The sequence below is a fragment of the Emydura macquarii genome, unplaced genomic scaffold (genome assembly GCF_026122565.2).
Source record: "Emydura macquarii macquarii isolate MOO-44397 ecotype Brisbane River unplaced genomic scaffold, CSIRO-AGI_Emac_v2 contig_431, whole genome shotgun sequence".
Lineage (NCBI taxonomy): Eukaryota > Metazoa > Chordata > Testudines > Chelidae > Emydura > Emydura macquarii.
The window spans coordinates 8,952,425-8,966,822 of NW_027130568.1; the positions used below are offsets into that span (position 1 = coordinate 8,952,425).

General features: G+C 42.6%; 1 protein-coding gene across 5 annotated transcripts in view; it reads left to right on the plus strand.

The window, feature by feature from the left end:
- The window catches only part of ZNF236 (zinc finger protein 236), a 200,647-nt gene that overhangs the window by 137,973 nt on the left and 48,276 nt on the right, over positions 1-14,398 (plus strand). For all 5 annotated transcript variants that reach the window (XR_010917905.1, XM_067537519.1, XM_067537520.1 and 2 more), the window contains 2 exons: positions 969-1,124; positions 11,770-11,957. Coding sequence is in view for 4 of the 5 variants with exons in the window: in XM_067537519.1 (XP_067393620.1) it covers positions 969-1,124; positions 11,770-11,957 (344 nt within the window). In the remaining variant the exon portion in view is untranslated. The remainder of the gene's footprint in view (positions 1-968; positions 1,125-11,769; positions 11,958-14,398) is intronic.

Below are 14,398 nucleotides of genomic sequence, written 5' to 3' on the forward strand. Positions count from 1 at the left end.
AGCAAAAGTTCTTGTTAGTCCCACATTGGTTCTCCAGTTGGTTGAGCTCTCAACCAGGGCTCCTTTTAGACTTTCTCCAGAGCCAGACCAGATTTCTCAGGACTTTGGTCACTCGTTTCATCCCAACCCAGATGCTCATTTTGTAGCCTGGATGCTCCATGATTAACATCTCAGGAGGAAGTTTGTTCAAGGGAAGTACAAGTCATCCTCCTGAGTAGCAGAAAGCTTTTTACTAGGTATGATTGTACTAGGTACAATTACCTATTTAAGTTCTCCATACAGTTTTCCTTGTAGTCACAAGAAAACGGTGGCTCACCAGACTGGGCTTCTATATAGCTTCTTTTGGGCTACTTTATTTCACCTGAAACTGCAAGTTCTTTTCATTAGTTCTGCCACGGTACACCTGACAGCTAGCTGTCTCTGCTTTCCACCTTCCAATTGCTCGTCACTCAGTTTTCTCCAGTCTTCTTGTTTGCCCATGAATATCTAAATATTAGTGAGCTCAGTAGTCAAGTATACAAAAATTTGTCTACATTGTATCTGAAAGTCTGCATGTGTGTGAACCAATTCTGTATGTTCACAGGCACTAATGAACTCTCTCTTCATTTTCTGATAACATTTCTGATTTCTGTAAATCAGTTTCATAATAGATTTCTTTCATATACATTTTAATAAATTGGGGAAACTTGCACATTTTTCTGGAATTGTCTTGTGTTTTTTGATTTGTAAGAATACACTTGATACTTTTAAAAAATATTCTTACAATAGTAGAGTATACTTTCAAAAAATTGTATGATTTCATAGTCTTCCTTGTTAATATTGCCCCAAGCACCTCAAAATTAATCCTTTTGATTGGATGTACTATTTGTTCTTGTACTATTTAATGAGAACTTATTTGTACTAAGTACATTAGCAGAAAAATTACTCTTTGTGAGTTTCCAGATGTCATAGAAGTAATTTCTCTTTAGGTCAAGATCTTATTCAGCATAATTCTTCTGGAAGTAATGAACTGAATGGGAGCTTACGACTGACAACACCAACAATCAGCAATCAATCAACAGGTGCAACATTAACTATAAGCAATGATCAACTTCTCTCTCAGGGTACATCACTAAACACTTCAGGTATGCACTCATTGATTTCATAAGAGAAGTAATAACTTTGTGTGAAAAATAGTTGCAGAGCCAGTTCAGTAAACCTGGAATGTTAAATACATTTAGTTCCCAAATTAAAAAGACCAAGATTATGCCTGTTCTCTCACCTGACTCACTGACTTTTTGTATAAGTTGAAGTGTTCATCCACATAGGAAAGGGAGAAAGGGAACAAGGGAGGGCATCTAAAACTGGTGTGCTGAGGTAGTTAAACGAATAATGCATAGAGGTTTCTTGTTAAGTTGGAGACGTTGGGGAATCTGTCATGTGGCCAAGGCAGAACAGTGATAAAGGGGTCATGATTCAAATTTAAGTTATCACAGAGTTCTGTAAATATGAAACAGTTCATACTTCATTCTCATTCAACTGGTATTTCTGAAATACACATTAGCATTCCATTCTGTTTCTCATGTGGTAGATCCCTATTGCTTTCCTTTTCTTTCTCACTTAGTGGCTGTGGAATCTTTGTAACTATAAGCAGGCAATTCTTCTTTGAGAGTATCCCTGTGGGTGCTCCACTTGAAATATGCATGCACCTTTGATTGGAGATTTTTGGCAATACTGCTTTTTGGCCTGGGCATGAGCCCTACCCGTCCTTGTGTCCGTACTCTGGGTATAGGGTTGTGACGAATGAATTGCTCTCAGTTCCTTCTGAGCTGACCTGGCCAGAGATGGAGCATTCAGTAGTACTCGCTTGTGCAGGTGCTTGCCTCTTAGTTGCTTTTACGGTTTTATTTTTATAGTTAATAGTTTTAATCTTTTACTTAGCTTAGTATATTGTTTATTTTGGGATCTTTACCACTATTTGAGGCTTTGGCCTCCTGCTTCCTCCATCTCCTCTTGTCCATTTTCAAGAAGCCTTTTTTGTTTTGGGGCATGCTTTACATCCCCAGGCTTTAAACATTACTTCACTTGCCTGGGGTCCTTCGCAGATAATGACAGTCACTCCCACTGTATCCGCTACCTTGAGGATACACATGTGCCCTCTAAATGCAAAATCTGCACTAGTTTTAAGATCCGCTTTAGGGAGATTAAACTTCACCTCTTCATGAAGGAGTGTTCCCTTCATCCAGCTTACGGTCCAGGCTTGGAGACTCCTCAAACCCATACAGTGGACTCCGAGCAACCGTTGTGCCCTGTCAGCCTCTAGTAGACGTGCAAGTGAGATGGGAAAGATTTCTACTAAGAGGAATAGTGAAGCTCCTCAGAAAGAGCATAGTTCTAAGAGATCTGCAGTACTAGGGACCCCACGTCTCTTAAAGACTTCCGTGGAGGCTTCAAGTGATCTTGGTACCAAGGGTTCTAAATTGCAGTCCTTGAGCTACTCTAAATCCCACGGTACTCACCAATTTGGTACTGAAGCCTCCAGTACCATTGAAGCATGACTGAAGTACTAGAGACTGTAGGGACTTCACACTAAAGAAGTTGGTACTGCCTGCTGCATCTGCTGAGTCTTTGGTGCCCAGCAAATATCAACACTGCTGGCACCACCTTAGTGCCTCAGACCTCTGTGTCCACAGCTCACCAGATTTCTGTGCAATCTCACCTGGCACTGCAGGAGTTCAGATGTTCCAAGTATCTTTTTTTGTCTCCAAAGAAGCTATTTCGCATTTATTAAGTTCAGTTAAACTCCTGTTACTGCGTCCTCTATTATTTCTAGTACCTCACCTATCACCTGTACTTCATGATTCGCCTGTGTCCATGTATACAGATGATCACTCCTCCTTCATTTGGTTCTCCATTAAACTTTGCAAATGAGAGCTCTTCAGATGCTCAGATTTCTGTTCAGGGTTCTTCTGATTATCTACCTAGACCGTGCTCTCTGGAACGTGCTCCATCGAGGGATACTTCCAGGTTTGTGCAGCCTTGACTTCCTCAGCCCCCCTCCTTGGTAAGACCAGTCCTGGAGGCCTCCCTCATTCCCTTATGTCCCTTCATCTCCAATGCCCACATTGGAATCCTTGGGCTGCATACTGCTAGCAATTCCCCAAGCCACTCAGTACTCACAGGGAATGCCAGGGACAGCAGTCCCCACCTCAGGAGGTGACATTTGAAAAATAGGAGAACTGATGATGAGGCTACTTTGACAAATATTTCCTTATCCTCCCTGGACGAAGCTGTTATGCCCCTGTATCTGCTGTGGACAATTTGTTTCAAGACTTGATGAAAAGAATGGCAGCCACTCTTTAAATACTGCTGGAAGAAGTCCAGTAGGCTCAACCTAAATTGTTGGACATTCTTGCTTCATCATCTTCATCACGGGTGGCCCTCCCCATAAATGAGACATTGTTAGACCCTGCCACGGCAATTTGGCAGACCCCTGTTACTGCCATCCCATTCCTTCCTTCTCCCCACCCCCCAATAGCGAAGAGGGCAGACAAAAAGTATTTAAAATTCCGGCAAGCGGTTCAGAACTTTAAATTTCCCACCCATCCCCTAACTCCTTGGTTATGTACGCAGTGAAGGAACGATGCAGGCAGCACTCTTTGAAGTCTGTGTCTCATGATAAGGCTCATGTCCAATGAGCACAGTAGATGTTTTGATCATAAGAGCTATTCAGTTGCCATCTTGCAGTTCTGAATCACTGATTTTCTGGCGATCTTAGCAAAATAAAATCACATTAATGATTAAGATTAGGATTTTGTAATGGTTATTTTTAGTAAAAGTCAGGGACCGGTCATGGGCAATAAAAAACTCATGGAAGCCAGTGACCTGTCCCTTTGACAAAATGGGGATGACGGGGGTGGGAGGATAACAGCATTGGGACAAGGATGGCTCCCCCCAGTGGCTCAATGCTGTGGGGCCAGGGCTGGGAGCTCTGGGTCTGTGGGTCCCCTCCCACCTGTGGTGGTTCGGAGCTCCTGGTCCTCACCACCACTAGTGGCTGGGAGCTGCAAGGGCCAACTGGCAGCTCAGAACTCTGAGTCTCCACCGATGCCCACAGTGACTGGAAGCTGCAAGTGGCCACCTGCAGGGACTCAGAGCTCTGGGAGCCCCCCGCCACCTGTGGCGGCGGCTCGGAGCTGTGGGATCTCCTTCAGTGGTCTTAAATTATTTAACAAGTTCACAGGTGAGTCTATTGCATTCTCTGAAGGACTTCAGGACACCTTTTCATTCGCTGGGCATATATACACTTGCAAACGAGGAGATTTAGTTGGCTTCAGACAGTGTGGAGATCCTGATCAGCTCAGTTCTTCAAGGAGTGTCCCTGTGAGTGCTCCACTTCAGGTGAATGAGCGTCCCTGTGCCTTTGATCGGAGAATTTCAACAGCAGTGCCATCTGGGTCACGCAAGCGCTGTGTCTCTGTATAGCACCATTGTTGGTGCCTATCTAACATGCGTGATCAGACTTTGTCTGACCCCCCAATTCCTTCTCATCCGTCCTCTGCCTGAGACAGAGCTCCCAGCAATGTGAAAATGGATTGCTTTATTTAGTGTTTAGGATATTTTTTTATAGAGTAGTTTTAGTATACTAGTTAGATTTACTTACGTTTTTCTTTCCCATTTATTTTTATTAAAAAAAAAAATCATATTTTTTCTTACCCTTTAGAATAGTTAGTGTTCACCCGCAGGACTGTAGTTTGAGCCATAGATCCAGCCATGCCTGATTCACCAGGCTTCAAGTGCTCTCTTTCCTGTCGGATGGCGATCCCACTAACAGATGGTCACTCTCTGATGTTTAGGTGAGACACATTCCACAAAAGTGATGTCATTGCAGCAACTAAAAGGCTCGTGCCAGGAAGGACAGAAATCTGCATCTCAAACTTATACTTATGGAGAAGTCTCTGTGCCCGGCATCTGATCCTGGCCAGCAGACCTCTCTGGATAACAATTTCCTGAGACTTCACCCTCTTCACAGAGGAAGACTCATTCTTCTAAAAAGATAGCAAGAAAAAGAGCATCAACTTCTTCCTTGAGAGAACCACCGAAAAAGAAATGTCCTCTGGCTCATTCTGTATCCTTGGTACCAACTATGCCGCGCTGAGTACATACGGAATCCTCAGTTACCGGGACAGCCAGTGACCCCAAGCAGGCAGGCTTGGAGCTGAGAGGAAAATAAAAGCCCATACTCCTCTGCTACGGCTCCAATGGAACCACTCAAAGATGCGAAAGCAAGATGCTTCCCACAGGCTATGGCTCCGTCACGTGTTCCGATAGCATAGAACACTCAGATGTTGGCACCGATCATTTGGGCATAGAAGTCATCGGCACCTCACCATTTTCTGTCGTGTAAGGACTTAAATGTCTCATCGACTCAGAAATATCCACTATTTAGTACCGGTGTATCTCTGGCGTGCATGGTACCATGTCAGCCTGCTTCACCACTGTCCCCTCTGTTTTCTAACGAGAAGGAAGGTGTTTTTTCATCACACTTCTCCTCGCCAATCCAAACTACTACAACCTTAGGACCACCGTACAACCTAAACCTCATCACAGGATTGACACCCAGACCTGGTATAGCCACAATCCACCACCTATGCCTACACAGTGGCCTTATGGGGACTGGGCAGCATAAAGAAGACAATACCCCAGACCCCTGAGCTCCTATAGGGAAAGGATTAGATCCCCCCGTCCATCCTCAGTGACTGCACCATCAGAGCCCCATGAGGAAAGCTTTGAGGAAGAGGAGGCAGTCCTGGAACAGGACCAGCCAACATTTCCTCCTCTTCCCCAGATGAGGCTATAATGCCTGTATCTCCCAATTGCTGATGACTTCAAACATTTCCAGGAGCTCTTCAAAAGAGTTGCAGACTCCTTAAAGACCCCTCTAGAGAAGGTCTCAGAGTCCCAACATAAGTTAATACACATTCTGCAAACCTCACTGGAATAAAGAATAGCTCTTCCAATGAGTGAAGCACTTATAGAGCTGTCCAGAAACATGGCAGACCTCGGCAACAGTAGCACCCACTTGCAAGAGAACAGATAAACAGCATTTTAGACCCTCGAAAGGGATGGACTTTTTATTTTCTCACCCCACATCGTACTCTTTAGTTGTTGACAGTCAACCAGCATGGTAGACAACGTCAATTTAGATCCACCCAATGTAACAAGGAGTGGAAACAACTAGAACTTTTTGGCCACAAGGCCTACGCATTGGCCACACTGCAATTTTGGATTGCCAAGTATGCCGCATTGATAGTCAAATATGACCACATGAACTATTCCAAACTCATAGATTTTATTAATTACATCCCAGAAGACAAAAGGGATCAATTCAAAGCCATCATAACTGAGGGACATCTTCTAGCTAGAACTGCCCTGCAGGTGTCCCTAAATGCGGCAGACACGGCAGCACACTCTACAGCCACCACTGTTGTTATTTGCCAGGCATCATGGTTCTACCTGTCTGGGTTCTCTCTTTGATGGCCAAAAATCTTTTGCCTCAAAGATGGATGGATGAAGCACTCCATACACTGAAGACACTCCTCAGAGAAGAAGAGAAAGTTACTCTCCCTGTGCAGTAACTGAAGTTTTTTGAGGTGGATGCTCCACTACCCATCCTCCTCCCTTCTGCTTCGGAGTTCAATTTCCAGATTCTATGGTAGAGAAGGAACTGAGAGGGGGCCTAGTCATGCACGCTAGGTAGGCGTCAACAACGGCATGAGATAGGACAGCACATGCACAACTCAGACAAGCACTGCAGTTGAAATTCTCCGATCAAAGGCACAGGAATACATATTCACCTGATGTGGAGCACCCACAGCAACACCCATCTCAAAGAACCTCAATTACTGCACAGGATGAGTAACCTTTTCTTTTCCACCTAACACAGTGCCTCAGAGATACCTAAAAAGAAACCCTGAATGCAGAGGGGGAATATCTCAACTGCTGCACTTGGATCGACGCAACAGCCACCATCTACAAAGTTTTAGTTTTGACGCCTTGATCAAGGGTCACAAACACCTCTGTGATCTGGATTTACTGCTGTGCTATCCTGTCCTATCCTTCTAGGGATTATCTCTCCCATTTCTGAGCCTCATGGGAGCAGATTTCTTCTGACAGATAGGTCTTGGAGGTTATAACATCATTCTCTTGCACTTTATATCCCATTTCCCTTCTCTGTCCCTTTTCAGGGACCTGTTTCATGAATTTCTTCTGAGACCAAGGGTTCTGGCCCTTCAGCACACAGGGGCCATTGAACAAGTTCCTACTCAGTACAGAAGAAGAGATCTATTCTAAGTACTTTCTGATTTCCAAAAAGAAGGGTAGGTGAAAGACAATTCTAGATCTCAGCATGCTTGAATATCTTCATCAAGGTATAGATATTTAAGATGTTAACACTAGCTGATATCATTCTATCCCTAGATTCAGGGAACTGTTTTGTGACCCTGAACTTTCAGGACACATACTTTCATGTCACAATACAGCCCTCTCACAAGAGATCCCTATGCTTCATCATAGGTCAGGACCATTGTCAGTGTCGACAGCTCCTTTGCGAGCTGTCTGTTCTGCACCCTGAATGTTTACAGAAGTTATGGTGGTAGCAGCCTCACATCTTTGCCAGTTGGGGAGTAATTGTTTCCCCTATTTCAATAGTTGACTTCTCAAGGGGCGTTCCTTTATTGAAGTTCAAACTTCTGTAAAGAAAGTTGTCTCTCTTCCACTTGCTTCACCTTCAACTCAACACTGCCAAACATCTCTCTTACTTCTATGGGGGATGGAGTTCATAGGGGCCACTTTTGATGCCATGACATCCAGAGCCAACCTATCAGAGGACAGATTATTCAGTCTGACATACTTAATAGCATGAGTCCAGATGAGCACACACATCATTGCCAGATTGTGCCTGCAGCTTGTCAGGCACATAGCAGAATGTACCTTTTGTCACATTACATGCCTGCTTATATATACCCAACTTCTAAGCCTGGCTCATGACCGTTTATACCCGCAAAAGAGACAGTCTGAATAACTTGCTCTTTATTTCCAGCCATTGTGCTAGTATCTCTTGAATGGTGGAAGAATCCAAGCTAGGTATGCTCAGGGATTCCCTTCAGTCATCTTCCTCCTGCTGTCGCAATAGTTTTGGATGCACTCCCCTGAGAATGGGAAACTCATCTATGAGACCACGTTATCTAGTGCAGATGGTCTGTCCAGGTGTTTACCCTACATATCAATTTTCTGGAGCTCAGGGCAGTACAATATTCTTACCAGCATGATAGAAGGTCAATCTGTTTGTATAACGACAGACAACAGAGCCAGCATGTACTACATAAATGAACAAAAGAGTTAAGATCCCCTTCTCTGTGCTCAGAGGCACTCAGGTAATGAAACTGGTGTGTAATCCACTGTATCCTTATCTCAGCAGGTTATTTTCACAGCTGCCAAAAAAATATTGCCGATGACCTTAGCTAACAGTTCACCCCAGGTCACAAATGGAAAGTTGAAAGATCCATACTCAATCAGATTTTCCTTACCTGGCATCTTCTAAACATAGACCTTTTTGCCACCAGTGCCAATCACAAATGTGCAAAATTCTGTTTGTGGAGATGTCTGTCACCATTCCCTGGGAGACACCCTTTTCTTCTCTTAGTCAAAGAGACTCATATATGCCTTCCCCTCCAATGCTGCTAATCCTTATGGTTCTAAACAAAATAGGACAAAGCCATGGTAATTTTGATTGCACCAACCTGGGTATGGTTTCTTACCTTCCTACTCTCTCCTCCCAGCCACTGATCTCCCACTGATGCCCTGCCTTCTCACGTAGGATTTGGGGAATATTTGTCACCCCAGCCTTGATGGTCTCTGGCTCAAGGCTTGGTACCAAGATGGCTTTCAGGATTAGAACTCTCCTGTTCCAGAGAGGATCAAGAAGTCTTTTTGAACAGCAGAAAGTAATCTACCAGGAATTACCTTCAGAAATGGAAGAGATTTTACCACTGGTGCACTTATCACCACCTATCTCCTATTGATTCTCCATCTTGGAGATTTTGGAATACCTATTCATTCAGAATAAAGGAGGTCTCTTGTTAAGCTCCATTCAAGTTTACCTAGCAGCCATCACAGCATTTAATTCTCCTGTGGAAGGTATTTCAGTATTTGCTTGACCTTCAGCTTCTAGATTTGTGAAAGGGTTATCAAGCCTCTTCCTAAGTGTCAGCTTGGGGTTTGAATTTAGCTCTTAATTCTCAATTCTCTAATGAAACCTCCTGTAAAGCGATTAGCTTCTTGTACACTTCTAAACCTTTCCATGAAAATGGTTTTTCTAGTGGCAATTATCTCCACACTATGAGTTGGTGAATTAGGGTCTTTTATGGCTGACCCTCCTTACTTTAGCTTTGAAGAATACAGTGTGTCCCTCGTACCACAGCTGTGGTTCCTATCCAGAGTTGTCTCCAACTTCCATATCAACTAGATTATTCATCAGCTGATTTTCCACCCTAAACCCTATCAGACTAGAGAGGATGCTGCCCTTCACATCTTGGTCATTAGGAGAGCTCTAGCTTATTATTTGGACAGGACTAAGCCCTTTAGAGCTTCTTTGAGACTATTCAATCTGTTACAGATAGAGCCTAAATGAACACTAGTGTCCACCCAGGGACTTTCTAAATGGGTTTCCCTCTTCATCCTCTCCTGTTACGCAGCTGCTAATGGGCTGTGCCCACCTGGGTAATAGCCCACTCTACTAGATTTCAATCTATGTCCATTGACCTACTGAAAGATGTTCATATTGTAGAAATCTACAAAACTGCTACATAAGCATCAGTTCATACCTTTTCAAGATATTATGCTTTGGTACATGCCTCTAGAACAGATGCTACATTTGGTTCTGCAGTTCTGCAAACAGTTTTAGATTGGGTTCTGAAGCACCCACCTCCTTTAGACGATATTGCTTGAGAATCATCTCAGGTACAGCATGAATAGGGATACTTCTAGAATAAAAAGGAGAAGTTGCTTACCTTGTCCAGTAGCTGGAGTTCATCAAGATATCTCCCTATGGGCGCTCCACTATTTGCCATCCTTTCTCCTCAGCTGCAGAGTCTCCTCTCATGGGACTTCTGGGGTAGAGAAGGATTTAAGGATAGATCATTGATCGCAGCCCTAAGTATCCTCTGGGGCATGAAGATGGCTAAGGTGCATGCATGGACTGAACAAGCACTTACTGTCTGAACTGGCTCTGAATAGTTGTAAATGAATTCATTAGATTTCTATGGTGGCAATGCAGCTTTTAGATTATTCTTATGTTTTCTGTACACTATGTCATGGAGCATCCATTGGGCTGATGTCAGGATAAAGGTTTGTCCCATAAAAGTCTGAGCTTTTTCAATAGGTGTATGGTGTAAAACTTCATGAACAAGGTAATCGTTTCTCTTAACATTAGTAGGTATTAAAACATAATTCTGTGCAGTGCAGACTAATAGGTTGTGCCTCTGCTTCTCACTGTTCAGGCAGGTGGCAGCCAATAAGAAGTGAATGTTTTCCAACTTGCAGATGGCTTTCTCATGTCCCTAGTTTTTCCTGACTCAGAATAAATTGGTTAATGACTAGGCAGCTTGTATGTGTAGATGCTGTTGGAATTTCCTGGTGGCTGTTTCAAGCCACTAAATTTCTGTTAGTTTCTTATACAGTAGAACCTCAGAGTTATGAACCTCTCGGGAATAGAGGTTGTTTGTAACTCTGAAATGTTCGTAACTCTGAACAAAACGTTATGATTGTTCTTTCAAAAGTTTACAACTGAACATTAACTTAATATAGCTTTGAAATGCTACTATGCAGAAGAAAAATGCTGCTTTCCCATTTTTTTTTAGTAGTTTACATTTAATACAGTACTGTACTGTATTTGCTTCCCCTCCCTCCCCTCTCCTCTGTGGCTGCCTGATTGTGTACTTCTGGTTCCAAATGAGGTGTGTGTTTGAATGGTCAGTTTGTAACGCAGGTGTTCGTAACTCTGAGGTTCTACTGTACTGTGATGTGTTCTAATGTATGTTTGTTTTTGGGCCCTGTCCTGCAAATAAATGCATTAACTAATCAGTTTATAGAATTTGGGTCTTACATTATTATTTTATTATTTTTATGTTAGAGAGGACACAACTCACCATAATATCAACCTTTTATACAGCAAAATAAGATATGGCTCTGTTCTTGCTATCCTAATGTTTAGTCACTTTAACTTGTTTTTTGTTTTGTGGTGGAGTTTTCTTACTTTGGGTTTCTTTAAATTTTGTTTTGTTGTCATCTTGGCTTCTGGTGTAGGTAAACTTGAAAAAAGTGAGTTTTTCTCTGAGTTCTGAAGGTGGTCAGATGAGGACACATTCTGATCTCCTCAGGTAGGGTGTTCCTTGGTGTGTTACCTGTCATTGAAAACTTGTCTTCAGTTATACTGCTTGTAATGGACCCATGTCCATACAGCACAATGCAAGATTCTCACACGTACGCCTTTGTGATGCTACATATCTGGGAAGCTCCCAGTTACAAGAAAGTAAATTATTTTTCTTATTGTTTGTCACCTATCTGACTAGAAGAGGAAAAAGAACTGCAGTAGTGCCACCAAGTCACAGTAAAGATTTAGCAAGCAAGAAATTCTCATAGATATTATTAATCTAAAATAAGGTAGCTCTGTAGTTAGGATTGATCTTATGTTTTCCTTTTCTAATGTTGTGCATACTTTACTTTTTGCAGAACTTAATACATCAAGTGGAAACCTTCCTTCAACACCACCAATGTCTCAGTCCACAGTTTCTGCTCAGAACTTAGTAATGTCTTCATCAGGAGTTGGAGGAGATGGTAGTGTCACCTTGACATTGGCTGATACTCAGGGCATGTTATCTAGTGGTCTTGATGCAGTTACACTTAATATCACTTCACAGGTTAGTGCAATTTACCGCTGTGCTGTTCTGGTAGATTAATAGTACAACCTCAAAGGACTGGAATGTCAATGTTTTTTCAGAAAGTAATTTTTGCCATTTACACAAAGTAGATGAAGATGCAATAGACATTGCCCTTTTTGCTGCTAACTGTGTGCACATTGCTGCCTAGAACTATTACAAAGTTTCTTACATGGAGCTGCAGCTTAATATCATAGCTGTTTGTGATTAGGATTTTTGCAGTGGGCACACTTAGCTCCTACCATTTTGAAAAAAATCTAATTATTGGAGATAAATTCCCTATACATATAATGGTAAGTACTGCTGGAACTGATTAAAGAAAACGAAAAGCCAAACCACCCCGAAACTCTTTCAAAACATTAGAAACATAAATTTTCCCACTGTAGTTTTCATGAAACTAATCTCCTTTTCGTGTGTCCTTTCTTGTTTAACTTGTTTAGATGAAAGATTAGCCTAATAAAAAACACTTCTTTGAGTATTTGTTAGCATGGTACTTACGATAGGTGTGCATGCGCCTTGTGTGTGAGACCATATTTTTTGGCTAGCAGTGACCGTGCATGTGTGTGTGTCCTGTGCTGCCTCATGCTCCCAAGGAAAGGCATGAAGGTTGGCAAGACCATGACCCTCCTCCAGTTTCCTCTTACTGCCTGTGGCAGAAATACAGAACCTAGCTGTGTCCTTACTTGCTGATACTGTAGCATGAGCTATCCTGAAAATCTTCAGGACACATTTCAGTCCTTTCATTTTAAACTAAATAATCCCTGTCCAGAATGAATTTCTGACTTGATCCCCTTTTACAACACTCTCTCTCTCAATTCCCCCCTTCTTCCCTCTCCAGCACAGAACCCTCTATACAAAGACCTCAAGATGGTGGAGTCAAAACCTGTAGGCTTTTCAAGCCTTGTCCATCATTTGATGGACTAATTTTTCTTAAAAACAGACACAGGAGGTGCCTGTTTTGGGGATTGGAATTCATCCTAGCATCAGGTGCTCGGTTTGCCTTTCGTTCTCTATTCATCTTAAAGATCAAGAGATGCAAGACTGAAGCTCTATCTCCACAGAAAAGACTGCACCTAGCAAACAACTGGCACTGACATTAGCATCTACACTGGCACCAACTACACCATTCGACCTATCAACACTTTTGACATTGAAGATGATGCCATTGTTCATAAATCGTATGGTCAGTTGGTCAGGAGACCAAATAACCAATGTCAATCCTGTTTATTAATATGGTACAGGAAAAAGGTTCTATATGATAGCCGAGTCCAAAAGAGAAGTCCTGTGCAGCAATGTTACTTTCATGTTACACAGAAGGAGTGCTCCCCAAAGTTACACCTCTAAAGTAATCTTTTTATAACCTACTTGATTACCAGTAATAGGCACCATATTCATCATTTGAAACTAGATTCAACCAATTAGTTTATCTTGTTTTTCTGGTACCATGGTGTGCCCCTTATCTTTGTTCTGAACACACTTTGCATTCTAGATCATGATGCACCCTTATCTTTGTTATGGATACATGCATTCCAGGTACTAAGGGATATGAAGACATCTCCTAAGCCTTTTCTAGGATAAATAGGTTTGTGAGGGGTAACTGCTTTTCTGTTGCTATCAGAAAACAATTATATGTCCTGATACTGACAATGTTCCTATCTGCTTAAGTCAAAGCTTACTTCAGCTAATGCTAGGTGGTATGGGATACTTAACATAAGTGAGCAGGATTATTTCAAAGGTATAGGCTAATTTGCTATATTAATACTTAATGTGTGTATTTGATGTTTAATATAGATGCATGATAGCCATCATAAATTAGTCAACACCACAGACATTGAAACAGGACACCAAAACTGGCCGCCCAGAACACTGGGGCAGGAGTTCAAGTAAAAGCTCAGTGTCCTCTCATGCAGAGAGAAACCGGAAAGCATCAAGGGATAAACCTTCTTCATCCCCAAAGATGAATGAAAAGTAGACTGCAGGGCAGCAGGCTACATTGGTCCAAAAGCACCTCTGCCAACATCAACCGTGGCACGTGGACCACACCAGGACATTCATCAATGGTGAGCTATCTGACAGGACCACAAGGTCCCAGCACTCATGGCTCCCTACCCATCAGTGCCATCTATGGAAGAAGGGATGCCATTCTTTTTCAACTCTGTCCACACACAACAGCAGCAAATGTTCACAGCTCAATTGAGAGTTGCATCAGGACTCGTCCGTGGAGCACTTCTTTTGGGAGCTGCCTAACCTCATGGGCATTGGTTGGATATTACCACTGACCAATTGGGTGCTAGATGTCATAACTCAAGGCTGTACTACTCATTTTGTTTCCCTACCCTGTTCCTCCTTTCCTGTCCCTTTTCAGGGACCTTTCTCACAAGAGCCCTTTACAAACAGAATTGGCCTTCTTGCACTGTCTCTGA